The sequence below is a fragment of the Tachysurus fulvidraco genome, chromosome 15 (assembly GCF_022655615.1).
Source record: "Tachysurus fulvidraco isolate hzauxx_2018 chromosome 15, HZAU_PFXX_2.0, whole genome shotgun sequence".
In the NCBI taxonomy this organism is placed as follows: Eukaryota; Metazoa; Chordata; class Actinopteri; order Siluriformes; family Bagridae; genus Tachysurus; species Tachysurus fulvidraco.
Window position 1 is genome coordinate 6,236,941 of NC_062532.1, and position 13,694 is coordinate 6,250,634.

Here is a 13,694-nt window from a genome sequence, read left to right on the forward strand (position 1 = left end):
TGCTGCAGATGAGTGGAAACACTTAGTTTTCATGATTACAGTCCTTAACAGCAATTACAAGAAATCATTGCTAGCACTGTTATATACAGTAAAGCGGTGTGGTGCAATTTGTATATGCTACAGTTCAAAATCTGGTCTGAAGATTATTGTAGAGCAAAAGAATAAAAACCTAGCTTTCAGCACATCCCTATAGAGGTGTAAAGAACACCCAATCTGTGTGTTTGGAAAAGGTGTTGTGGGTCATTTAAATGGGTCTGTGTGTGTTTTTTTGGACATGGATTTTGAGCAGATGTTAAAGTTATAAGCAACCCTTGGTTGTTCCTCTGTGCTTAAGCTTGAACTATGCTAGTCAAGGCTACTTTTGTTTAGTTAAGACGTTCCAGTTTCTGCCCGGAGGCAGCTGCTGACTTTTTTATTACCCTGTTATGACTTAATGTTCCCTCATTTCTACCAAGGATAGAGGATACAATCAGAGTTTACAAAAGCAACATAGGTACCACTGAACGACTACCGTGGCATAGTTGGTTGAAGAGTTGGCCTATTAAAAATGGAGAGACTGTGGTTGAATCCCAGCAGCACCTTTGCTTTGTGAATTTTGCCCCAGGGCAACTAAAGACAGGGCATTAGCTTTCTTGGGCAACAGGGGTTAAGACTTATTCATCCACAGCACTGCCAAGCTAACAAGATGGGAAAAGACATAACTTTTAAGTGAAAATTGTAAACGTCAAGTTTCCTTTTATATGTAGACCAGTAAGTTGGGCAACAAACATGTTTGTAAGAAGTGAAAGTGCCCCAGCTGGATTCCTTTTAAAAGTGAGAGCTCACAAACACACACTTATACACATACACTCTCTACTGTGCAATAAGAGTTTACGTTGTATAAAAAATAAGCTGCCTATAATCCATAATCTTAAGACAACAAATATAAAGAGTTTGCAACAAGAAGTAAGTTATTTTTTACGTCGAACTATGTCTGGGATTCTTCGTTTTTGTATGCAGTATAGGTTTGGGGTCCAATTCTTTGCTTTTCATATCTTAACGAATGTGATTCCGTTGACGTGGTGAGCCAATTGTAGATCAGTAAGCTTGCTGTGCGAGGTCTTTCTTTGCGGCCAAGGCTCTTTGAAGTGTAGAGCCATAGTAATAAAAAGCCCAGATGGTCGAGCCATGCGGTAACTCAACTGTATCAGTGTACACCAAAGCTGTAGAAGACAAATGCGTCTTGTTTCCATCGTTGGTTTATTTTCTTGCAGCCATATTTCAATCTCCCAAGCCACAGCTCTGCGTTAACGATTAGGAACAGGGGCTTTTTGCGGGTTTTTGCAGTGTTTACCCAGAGGCCTGTGTGGGCGCCAAGCTTCGCCCCCTGTTTTTCAACACCTTTGCGCTCTTTCCATCTCTCTTGCCACAACCGTCTTTCCTCCCTCTGTTCATAAACCACAGAGTTGTGGATTTGGACACAATGGCAGTGAGGAGCCATAGTGTGTTTGTTTAACAAGAGAGAGGAATGATGTTTCTATTTAACTCACTGTAACTCTTTATTTCATTCACAACAATTTTGCCTGATCTCATTTCTCCTCATGTGAACCTTTAGTGTGGGGTCTTCTTGGTTTAGAAGTATACAAGGAAAAGGAAACTCCAAGTCGGTCCCTTATATGTTTAATTGCTAGTGCTGTTAGCATTGCTTATGTTTACCCCACCACAAGACATTATAGTAAGAAGGATACAAACTAAAAGAACATCCTAGCATCTGTCAAAACTGGTTTAACATTGTTTTTCTTTTCCTCACAGTAAGTAGGATATAAGAGAAAGGAACCACCTACCAGCTATGCTAATTAGTCCATGATATATAATTCTTTAAATTATTAGCATTGGTTATTGTATTTGGAGGAAGATGGATACAAGAATTAGGAAACCACGAGTAGCCATGCTAACTGACCCTCAATTGCTTTTGCTAGTTTGTAGCATAATTAGCATTGTTTTTCTTTACCTCATTTCAATTCAATAAGGTGTGAAGGATAGAAAGAAAGGAAAATTCAATGAAAAGTGTAAAAGATACAAAACAAACAAACAAACAAAAAAATCTCCTTGAAGCCTTTCTTGTTTCATTTGTCATTGCAGCAAATTTTGAGGCTTATTATGCTAACAAGTTATGCATTATTCTTATTTCTTTGTAAGGCTGCATCACTTACTGTTGATCTTTGTGGAGAAGAACAGGAGCCTGGGTACTGCGCTGTCAGCAGTGTGGCTGTCCATACTGACTGGTGAATACACGTTTATCTTTACGATGCTAGCTGTAGTTTTCTTTGCTAAATTAGCTTCAGTTGGTAATTTATTTACATGCACCAAATTTAATTTGTGTTTATTGTCATTGTGTGGTTTAGTAACTCCCAGAAGGGGACATGGACTATCTTTTGTCTGTCTCACTGTCCTGATTTTTCCCATCTGATTTCTTTGCATTATCTTCGTTGTCTCATTGTTTTTCTTTCACTCCGTCTTGTATTTTTGCTTTCTTTTGTACTCACTCCATCTTTCACTATCTCTCTCTTTCTTGTGTTTTCTGCATTCTATTCTATCATCCTTTTTTTAACCTATTTACTCTGTTTTTACCGATCTTCTTCATCCCTTTATCTTTCTCCCTGTCTTCACACTTACAGGATATTGGACGTACAGCCGAATCGTTTGTCAGTCGGTGGCGTTAAGGCAATCGAACCGCTCCTGCAGCGCAAAAATCAGGTGAACACACATGATTTTGTAGGCTGCATCATGGAATTTGCCATCAACGGACGTCCTCTAGAGCCATCGCAGGCCCTGTTGTCTCAAGGCATCTTAGACAGGTGCGTTACGCATATACTGTATGCTTACATGTGTAATCATATAGACAAAATTAATTTCAGTGCAGAATGTACAGAGATTCACCTTTAGATTGAACATTTTTTACCTTTATAGGATTAGAGAGGAACCAAAAAGTATGACAGGAGAACTTAAGCTGAAAATGCTATTCTTACATAGGGATGTATGTTTCCTGGCACACCTTTGTTTAAAAGTCTTCCTTGAGCTAACCTATCTGTGCCCGTGGTTTATTTATCACTACTGTCCTGTATAGCAAATATAAGATATTGATGAAGCCTAAAAGAAAACCATAGTCCATCTGTGTGTACTGTTAGCTCGGTCAACAGAGAAGAAAAACACACACTGTCTTAAACAGTCAGTGAGAGGAAAAATGACTGGGTTCACCATTACCAAATGTGTTTCATATGGAGAGAAAGAGAAAGAGAAAGTTATATTGGTGTTTTTGTAACTGTTGAAATCAAAACAGTTTTTGCTACTAAACTCTTTTGGACTCTACTGTATTCACACACACTCTGTGAACTCACTGCCCTCAACAGGCAGCTATTGAAGATCACACTTCAGTCAACCACCTGCTGTCTAATAGCTTTTATTAGTGTCCAAATGTCTGTTTTTTGAAGCTGGAAAAAAACATGCAGTGTTTTTATGGGTTTCTAAAATGGAGGTGACAGATCTTTTGCTAATATGCTAATATGGCTCGCTCCTTTGCGATCTGTTTTGTTAGTGGTGGGATCATTTCATCTGCTATTCTGACTGTCAGTACATCAAAATGTTGTCTTTATATGTGTGTGTTTGTGTCTTGCAGATGTCCCAGAATGGAAGGTGCATGTGTCACTAACCCTTGCAGGCATGGTGGGACATGTTTGGACATGTGGTCATGGCAACAATGTCAATGCGCTGAAGGATTCACAGGGAAATACTGTGAGAAATGTAAGAGCTACTGTATTATTAGTTGCGGCAATTTCGATTGATTGGGAATATTTGGTCAAACGTGGTAAGGTGTGTTAGATATTGATTTGGTGAGTTTAATAGAGATTAATGGGGTAAGACAAGTCATAAGGTTAAGTGATATATTGATGTGGTGAGACAAGTCCAAATGAGCGAGTTGATTATGACTGGTCAAACGAGGTGCGAATTAAATTCCATATATTGAGAAATATTGGACAGAAAAAGTTAAGTCAAGTCAAGAAGCTTTTATTGTCATTTTAATCATATATAGCTGTTGCAGTACACAGTGAAATAAGACAACGTTTCTCCAGGACCGCGGTGCGACATAAAACAAAGACAGAGATAAGGACTTAGTAAGTAGTCCTAGATACATAAAGTGCAACTGTGCAACCTGGTGCAAACAATGCAAGACAAGACAGTGCAGGACAAGACAGACAAGACAGTGCAGACAAAAGGTTACAAGACAATACACAAAATACAAAAAAGACAGTACACAAAAGACAGTAAACAAAAACCAATGACCAGTGTCAATACTGTATGTAAATACTGTAAGTTCAGACAATATTGCATGCAGTAATACTAGAATGTACACAGTTTCTTGGCAGCAGGTCCCTGAGATAGTGTGTAAGATTGTGCAAAAACAGTAACAACTGAAATATTGTACAGCATGAGCAAAATGACTGAAATGACTATCTGAATGAAAACATTGCAACAGGGCAGTGAGGGCAACTGGGTAAGAAACTGGGTAAGATTTGTCTGACAGAGCAGTGTGATTTGAAGTAACTGGTCAAATAAAATCGGTTTACCTTTATTGGTAAAATGATAAATGATAGGGGAAACAGGTTAGTAGGCTTTTTCAGGGGATCTGGTATAAATGGGCATTTGTGGCAGATGTTTGTGTTTAGAAATGACCGAGGATGTGAATCTGGAATGATGAAACAGAAACGGCATCTATTTTGTAAAAATATGATTGTTTAAATGGTGCAGGTCAATGGGACTATTTGGTATGGATTTGTTTGGTATGACAGGTGAAAAACATGGTGTAGATCAATGGGGTAATAATTGTTTAATAAGGAATTTTGATCTAGTTAAGTGGGGTAAGATGGACCAGAGGATATCAATGGAGGAAGATGGCTGAAAGACGGCATTTAATCATATGTGGATGGAGAAAGGCCTACCTGCAGAATAGTTTAAAATAATTTTTCCTCTTTTTCTCTCCCAGTCATTTCTGCAGATTCGGCTTTATCCCTTGACGGGAGCGGCCGCTTGGATTACACTCTTCGTCAGAGCTGGAAGAGAGACATGATGATGCAGCAGAATTTGCAGAGCTTCTCTAACACATACCCACAGTTACAAACACACTTGCGTACACGCTCCGAGAGCAGCAGTCTGGAGCTAAAGTTCCGCACTCGCAGCAAAACTGGAACACTTTTACATGTCCAGGAAATCTCTAACTACACTACTGTCAGGGTACGATACACACGCTCCAGATCAACTACTCTAAGCCTTGATTTACCTTAGCAAGCAATGAGTGTGTGTGTGCATGCTGTATCTCCTCATTCCGTTCCAGTTTGTCTAATCCAAGGCCATTCACTCAAAACTTCTGCATCTCATTACCTCCATGTCTTTTAGTGTTCTCTCTATCACTCTCTTTGTCTCATTTACTTCTTCCACATCTTTAACTTCATCTCTCTATTCCTGTCTTCAACCCATTTTCTCTCTTTTTCTTGCTCTCTTCCTCTTCCTCCATCTGCTTCATTCTTCTTTCTATTACTAATCTCCTGTCATTTAACATTTTATTACACACACACACACACACACACACACACACACACACACACACACACACACACACACACACACACACACACACACAGTATCAGTACATGAAGCTTAAGACAGAGGTCAAGATTTGTTCCCCAGATTGATTTTCACTTCATTTTTTTTTTTTTTTGCATGGCTAGATGGATTTTCCATTTCCAGAGTTTGTGACCGTTTTAAATCAAACATCCTGCACAGTGTACACTCTTTCCTCTCCCCCCTCATGCTTTACCTTTTTTCTCTTCTATTACAAGATACTAGAGACATTTATTTTCTTTATCCATCTCTCCCTGCTTTCTCTGTCTTTGGCTTCAATAGAAGTCATCCTCAAACTGAACTCAGTGATGGAAATGTGTGAAAGTATAATAGGCAGAATCAAGATTTAATCTCTGTCTGTCTGTCTGTCTGTCTGTCTCTCTCTCTCTCTCTCTCTCTCTCTGTCGCTCTTTTTGCTCTTACAACATACAACAACCCTTTTTTCCACGTCTCTTTCCCTTTGTTTCGTTCTTTGTCTTTTGCACATTCCCTTTTTTACACACACAGGTTTTACTCTCCTGTAAAATATTTCCACTAGTATGTATGTGTATTACTGTATTTAGATACTGCTCTAGCCCTGACTTTCACCTCAGTAACGAAACACTTCCCTTTGTTCCTTGCACCAGCTGAAGAATGGGAACCTGCAGTATGTGTCTGATGCCGGTGTGGCGGGGAAGGTGGAGAGGATTGTGGGAGAGGGAGTTTTCTCAGATGGTCAGTGGCATACACTGCTGTTACAGAGGAACATCTCTTCCACTACGGTCCTCATTGACGAGTCAATCCTTCGCGTCATCACACACACCACGCAGGACTTTGGAGGTCTCGACGTCCTCACGCTTTCGCTCGGAGGAGAGCCACCACAGACCAACCTGCAGAAAACCACCCCAGGTTAACCAATCACATCTTTATATTAGCTTTAGGATTTTGCTTTGTCAGTCAGCAAACACTAATCCAATCCATTTGCAAAGTTAGTGATTTTTGTGCTAGTACTTTTTTAAGTTTATATCTCTAATCTGGGCCCTTGAGCAAGGCCCTCAACCTTCCCTGCTCATGGGGCGCTGTATCATAGCTGCCCTTGCACTCTGAGCCCAACCTCCTTAGGGGGCAGTGGTGGCTCAACTGGTTAAGGCTCTGGGTTATTGATCGGAGGATTGGGGTTCAAGGCCCAGCACAGCCACATGGCCACTGCTGGGCCCTTGAGCAAGGCCTTCAACCCTTCCTGCTCCAGGGGTGCTGTATCATAGCTGCCTTTTTAATTAAGGCTTCTATGCCCCATTCCATTCTATTCTAATCAAGCACAAGCAAATTTAATACATACTCTTTTTAGCAAGGAAAATAAAAACCTAATTGTAAACAGACTTTTAATCGCTATTCTATCTCATCCATGTTAACAGATTTAACCAATTAGACCATACTTCTAGCATTTATTGTATATTAGTAAAGAATGATCGATAATAGAAATGTAAGTAGAAACGCTGTGTTTTCTGTTGATTGTTCATATAATAAACCAGTTCTTAGTTATATCTATGAGTCCAATGGCAGGAATGTTAGCAAGCTAGCACACTATTAAATTAGCATGTTAGCAAATACAGCAGCTTGTTCAAAGAAACATCTTTAACTTTGGATAAAAGTTAAAACAACAGTCTCTTTTTAAAAAAACAAACAAACTTTTTTTTTTGAATCCAAGAATGTCTAGAGAGAATTTTTTTTTTCTTTTAAAAGATAGCATCTTTGGCCACATATATCAGGTTCAGAACCATCTGGGTGAAATGGTGATGTGACTAATCAGAACATAAGCTATCGTGTTTCCTCTTGATGTTGCCTCACCAACGTAAACAGATGTTTATTGAATTTATTCCCCCACGCAACCACCCACCCCACCACCACCACCATGTAAATGGAGAGGATTTGGTTTTGCTTTATTAGACACGAAAAGGCCAAGTCGGCTTTGACTGAACCTGATCCCTCTAACCTGCACACGGGGAAACTTTTATGCTCCCATATTTCACATGCCGTTAGTGTGTTTCAATTTGTTGCAGTGAGATAAAAGGTACAAATTTGACCAGATGATGTTTGTGGGAAATAACAGAAATGCGCTGTGCAATAAATGCAAAAAATTTGTAATTTTTTTAATCCTCTCATAATACTTATAATATCCCGCTAATGCTAAAAATGATGCTAGTAATCCTAAACTATTGCTGATAATACTTAAAGCAAAAGCATTAAAACAGTACTATTAGTATGATAATATATACTAATAGTTCTACTCTTCTGTTAATTAATGTTAATATAATAATAATAATGTTAATATTAATCTGCTGATTATCATTCCTCTAATTATTGTTATTAAAGGTAGTATTTAGAGCAGTAATGCAACTATCATTTATATCTTTCTACATGTTTTATATTCTTAGGGAATGCTAATAGTAATTAAAGAGAAGAAGAATTGTCTTGCTTATAAGAATCCTATCATGGATGCTAATAATCAGTATGAAAATCATAATGCCAATAATACTCTCTTTGTCTCCTTTCAGGTTTTGATGGCTGCTATGCATATGTAAAGTACAACAATGAGCTCCTCCCATTTTCTGGTGACCACCGAACTGTCTACATCTCCATTTCCGGGACTGACGAGTCGGTGAAAATCGGTTGCCGTGGACCGAACATGTGTGCTAGTGCCCCCTGCTGGGATGGAATGATGTGCGTCAACCAGTGGTTTAGCTACCAGTGTGTTCCTCCAGGAGACTGTGCTTCCAGTCCTTGTCAAAATGGTGGCAGTTGTGTCCCCGCTAACCGTGGGGGCTTCAGCTGTGTGTGCAACGAACTGTACACAGGACGAGTGTGTGAAACCCTAGTAGCATGCGTGGGTGTGACTTGTCCACAAGGCACAGTTTGCAAAGTTGGAACCAATGGAGGGTTTAGTTGTATTTCTGACTCCAACAATGAGGAATTCGTTTTGCCAATTTGGGCGGTTCCAGCAATTGTGGGCGGCTGTGCAACGATTCTTGCTCTGTTAGTGCTTGGACTTATTTTGCACAATCACTGCAAAGGTGGCAGGAAAACAGCCATACCAAAGGAGGAAAAGAAAGCAAAGAAAAAGAAAAAGAAGAAGGGAAGCGAGAATGTGGCATTTGATGATCCAGATAACATCGGGGATGTTGACATGACAGTCCGGAAACAGCCAGAAGGAAACCCAAAGCCAGATATCATTGAGCGTGAGAATCCCTACCTGATATACGATGAGACAGACGTCCCAGAGAGTGGTGACACAATTCCGAGTGCACCAGAAATTGAGGAAATTGAGCACTATGACATTGACAATGCCAGCAGCATCGCACCTTCTGATGCCGACATTGTGCAACATTACAAGCAGTTCCGAAGCCACACCCCCAAATTCAGCATTCAAATCCAACGCCATAGTCCTCTGGGTTACGCTCGGCAATCACCACTAACCTTGGGTGCTGCTAGTTACACTTACCAACCTACTTACACTCAAGGACTCCGCCAAACGCCACTTAGCCATGCTCCCTGCCCTACACCTACCCCCTTGTCCCGCCACAGCCCTGCACATTTTAGCAAACCGGCCTCATTTTACCGCAACACACCAACACGGGAGATGAATCTGAATCTGGCAAGACGTGATGGAAGCCCTCTGGACTTTCATGGAGACGCTTGCCAGTCTGCAGCTATTTTTAATTACACAGCATCACGCCTTGGAAGGCGCAGCAAGAGCCCACAGACGATGGCGGGTCACGGGTCAAGACCCGCAAGCCGCCTGAAACAACCGATTGAGCAAATTCCGTTGGAGACCGGACCTCCTATTGGATTGTCCATAGAAGAAGTGGAACGACTCAACACTCCACGACCCAGAAACCCCAGCATCTGCAGCGCTGATCACGGACGATCATCATCTGAGGAAGATGCCCGACGCCCGCTTTCTCGTGTGCGAAATCCCGCGGATGGAATTCCGGCACCGGATTCGTCTTCTGAGAGCGATTCACACGACTCTTTCACCTGCTCAGAGATGGAATACGACCGGGAAAAACCGGTCAACTATGGTTCTCGAGTTCCGAAACTATCGCAAGTTAATGAATCTGATGCTGATGATGAAGATTATGGAGGGGGAAGAATCAAGCAAAGGAGGTACTCAAGCCGTAGGGCAGAGGGTGGGGCCAGTGGAGGCCACAACCCCTTTGGGGAGTATCAACATCACACACTGCCCCACAAACTGGGCCAAGGATCTGGCAATTTCAACTGGGACAGTCTACTAAACTGGGGACCAGGATTTAGCCATTATGTTGACGTTTTTAAAGATTTAGCTATGCTTCCAGAAAATTCTAATGCTGCTAACGACGTTGAAATGAACAGCGGCGATGGTTCAGTTACCATCATTGCCGAAGGAGAGGCAGAGCAATATGTATGAGATATTCTCTCTTTGATCCAACAGAACTGGATGAAACTGGACTGGACAGAGAGAAGCCAATCGCTTGCAATAATAAATGTTCTTTTTTTGTCTGTATTTTGGTACTTGTATTTGTTAAAAGACGAGCTTAAATGCAGTAAGGCAGAGCGATATATCTGTGACCATCCTCCTGATTCCTGTTAAGTAAAGATTTTTTTGAAATATTCCAATAAGTCTGAGTCCATTGCCAAAAACCATTTGTATTTCGCTGTTGATTCTAGTGTTACAGAATCCAAACTTGCAAATTAAAAATTCGAGCAATGGAGCTCGACAAACTTTAGTAGGAAAGCTCAAATTGAAGATTCTGTAAAAGATTCTGTCTCTTTTCAGTTACTAGTAGCTAATAGAGCTCATAGGAAAATGGTTTCATTTCTCCACGGTTCCATGTAATAACTTATTTTTGTACATGTCAAAGAAAAAACAAAACAAAACAAAAAAAAATCAAAACCAGGTTTTTCATAGACTCAGACTTTTGGACTGTAGCTTTTAATATTTCTTCATGGATCCCTTAGACATCCATAAAAACCCGAAAGGTCCTTGATGACCCCATAGACTTTCATATGCGTTCTTCCATGCAACAGAAAGCCAAGGGAGGATGTGGCTGTTTTTAACAGCATGACCATATGAACTTCATCAGGAAAAAAAAAAAAAAAAACTGAGCTCCTCTCATTCCAGCTCTCCAAACATAAAGTAGTCCAAAATTCGGAGTGCACTACTGAGAACTGTTCTCACGAACTAATACGGTTTGGTCAAATGATATTTCTCAATATTTGGTTTGACATTTTAAGAAACATGAATGGCATACACACAGGACCTTCTGACAGATTTCAGTTTCACATGCAGCTCGAAAAGGATCCGTCTCGGTTATAATAACTGAGGTTATTACGTAATAAGGATTGACTGAAGAAAATGTTTTTAGTCATTGATACCTGATGAAGTAGAAACTGGGGCACTTATTTTTTTTTTCTTTACACTTTTCATTTTGCCAGACTCCTCTGGCCTGTTTCTCATGTGAAAGACGAGTGTATGCGAGTGTGTGAATGACACGGTAATACCTGCAGGTGTCTGGGACGGCTGTCTTGAAGCTAGTTCACTTCCTGTCCTGTAGGAGTCATCACTCTTGAGATTTGACATAAAAAGCAAAATCCTATGAAGACTATGAACTTGTGTACATTTTGTATCAAAGAAATTCAAGGAAAAACAATGTTCTCTGTCGTGTTATTTTTAATGAACTGTTTCTACTTTTTATTTTTATTTTATTAACTTAAAGTACTTAAGCAGTGTTTTTATGGATTTTTTTTTTTTCATATGCTGGAATTCGTCTTACTTTCAGGGGAAGTAAGATTGAAGTACTTTTTTTTTTTTTACATTTGTTACTTATGTAACATCAGTATTTTCCACCTTTTTTTGATAAAACTATAACATACTGTATGCTTTATATGTGTAAGAGCCAATAACAGAATAAAAAAAAAATATTTATTTAAAATTGACGTAATTTCAAGACTAATGCAATTAACAAAATGAAGAGAGTTCAAGTGATATAGTTGGATGGCACTCATCCGAAGTCCTCACTAGGAACAAAGTGTTACAAAGACCGATAAGACTGTGTTTCAAATGAAATGAGAGACAAACTAGAACGAAGGATGAAATGTGCTTCTTACAACGTTTTCCTGTTAATCTGATTTTTATCATTTCTGTTAGTGAAATTGATACTTTTCCTTTGTTTGCTGTTCGGTTTGCTGTCAAACGGCACATAATTAAATGGTCCATAAAAACATGGACTGAAGGGCATGTAGAACTGAAAATTTACTTCTCGTGCTTACGGAACTGGGACAAAACAAAAAAAAAAACAAACCGAATTTGCCAAGTGCTCGTGGAAATCTGAAAAATAATCTGAGCATAGAGAACACTGTCAGCGCTAAGTAAATAATTTGTTAATTATATTAATAGCTAGCTAGGAATTGTAGCCAGTAATTTAACGAGTACGATACCACATACATCTACACGCTCACTGTACCTCATTCAATCATTCATTCATTTTCTATCCGAACTATTCTCGGGTCATGGGGATCTCAGGCGTCATCGGTCATCAAGGCAGGATACACCCTGGACGGAGTGCCAACCCATTGCAGGGCACACACACACTCTCATTCACTCACACAATCACACACTACTGACAATTTTCCAGAGATGCCAATCAACCTACCATGCATGTCTTTGGACCGGGGGAGGAAACCGGAGTACCCGGAGGAAACCCCCGAGGCACGGGGAGAACATGCAAACTCCACACACACAAGGCGGAGGCGGGAATCGAACCCCAACCCTGGAGGTGTCATTAGAGTACAAGCTCCCAGTTAGCATTCACCCACAAAGTCAATGCTTTTGCATTTTGGTAAACAGGATTTAGGATAACAGAAATTCACAATTATTCAGACTTTGTCCTGGATGTTGTATCCAAAAGAGAACGGTGAGATCCGATTTCCTGCTGTATTTTCCTTAGAACTAAAGAATTAACTTATTTAACTGACCGTAATCCTTCATCTGCTGCATAGCATGTTTGTGGCAAAAAAAAAAACAACAATAATAAATGTCACATTTTGTGGTAATGTGGAACATCTAGAGCCTGTCACAACACATTAAAGAACAAGATGTTAGACAGGATGTTATGGTGATTTTCAGAATCAGGCTTTTCTTCAAGAATATGCAGGAGTCAATATTCTTTAAGTGCTTCTTACATGGAAAAAGAAATGTGTTGGTCATGAAATCACTGTCAAGATGGTCTGGTTAAGAGAGAAAAGTTAGAGAGATGCTTTAGGAAGAACACAGACTTTGTTTTTTGTTTTTTAGCTTCTCAGTCACATGCAACATCTAGAGCCAGAAAGGGATTGTGGGAAAGAATAGGTTGAAAGATATATGCTTAGTATGAGTGACGTGTAAAATGATAACTGATAGCTGGGTTGTAGTTCCAGCTGCTAAAGTGTAAGTGATTACAAGAAATGTAAGGAACAATAAACAACACAGTGCACTTTTTTTTTAATCCATTTAATCCATAGTTACATTTTCTGTCGGACGTTCCTGTGATCGCTTACACTTTAGCGGCTAGAAGCCAGATTACAGCCACCAGACTACTTTTTTTTTTTTTTTTTACAGCATAAATCTCCAAGATATGCTTTCCCATAATCCATTCCTGTGTGTTGCACTCAAGTATAAACCAGGCTTAAGATGGTGCATGAGGCTGAACTGATGAGCTGAGAAGCTAAAAGACAGGAAGACAGAAAATCCTGCGTTATTCATAAAGCATTTCGAGATTGAAAGGCTGATCTAGATTGTTATACATTGTGTGTGTGTGTGTGTGTGTGTGTGTGTGTGTGTATGTGTGTGTGTGTGTGTGAGAGAGAGAGAGAGAGAGAGAGAGAGAGAGAGAGAGAGAGAGAGAGAGAGAGACAGAGAGAGACTTTGTAAAGCATACAAGTGTAAGCGAGAGTCTGCGAGAGCGAGTATATGGTATGTGTATGATGTGTAAGAGAAAAGGAAAGAATGAGAGGAAAGGGAAAAAATTAGAAGAGACAGATGGAGT

At 39.9% G+C, this 13,694-nt stretch overlaps 1 protein-coding gene across 1 annotated transcript in view; it reads left to right on the forward strand.

Moving 5' to 3' along the window:
* Positions 1-11,603, forward strand: part of LOC113659152 (protocadherin Fat 4) — a 94,673-nt gene extending 83,070 nt beyond the window's left edge. Inside the window, exons 12-17 of the mRNA XM_027171758.2 lie at positions 2,179-2,264; positions 2,658-2,837; positions 3,656-3,780; positions 5,021-5,268; positions 6,282-6,543; positions 8,190-11,603. Of these exons, the coding sequence (XP_027027559.2) occupies positions 2,179-2,264; positions 2,658-2,837; positions 3,656-3,780; positions 5,021-5,268; positions 6,282-6,543; positions 8,190-10,078 (2,790 nt within the window). The 3' untranslated portion in view covers positions 10,079-11,603. The remainder of the gene's footprint in view (positions 1-2,178; positions 2,265-2,657; positions 2,838-3,655; positions 3,781-5,020; positions 5,269-6,281; positions 6,544-8,189) is intronic.
* Positions 11,604-13,694: the final 2,091 nt, after the last annotated feature.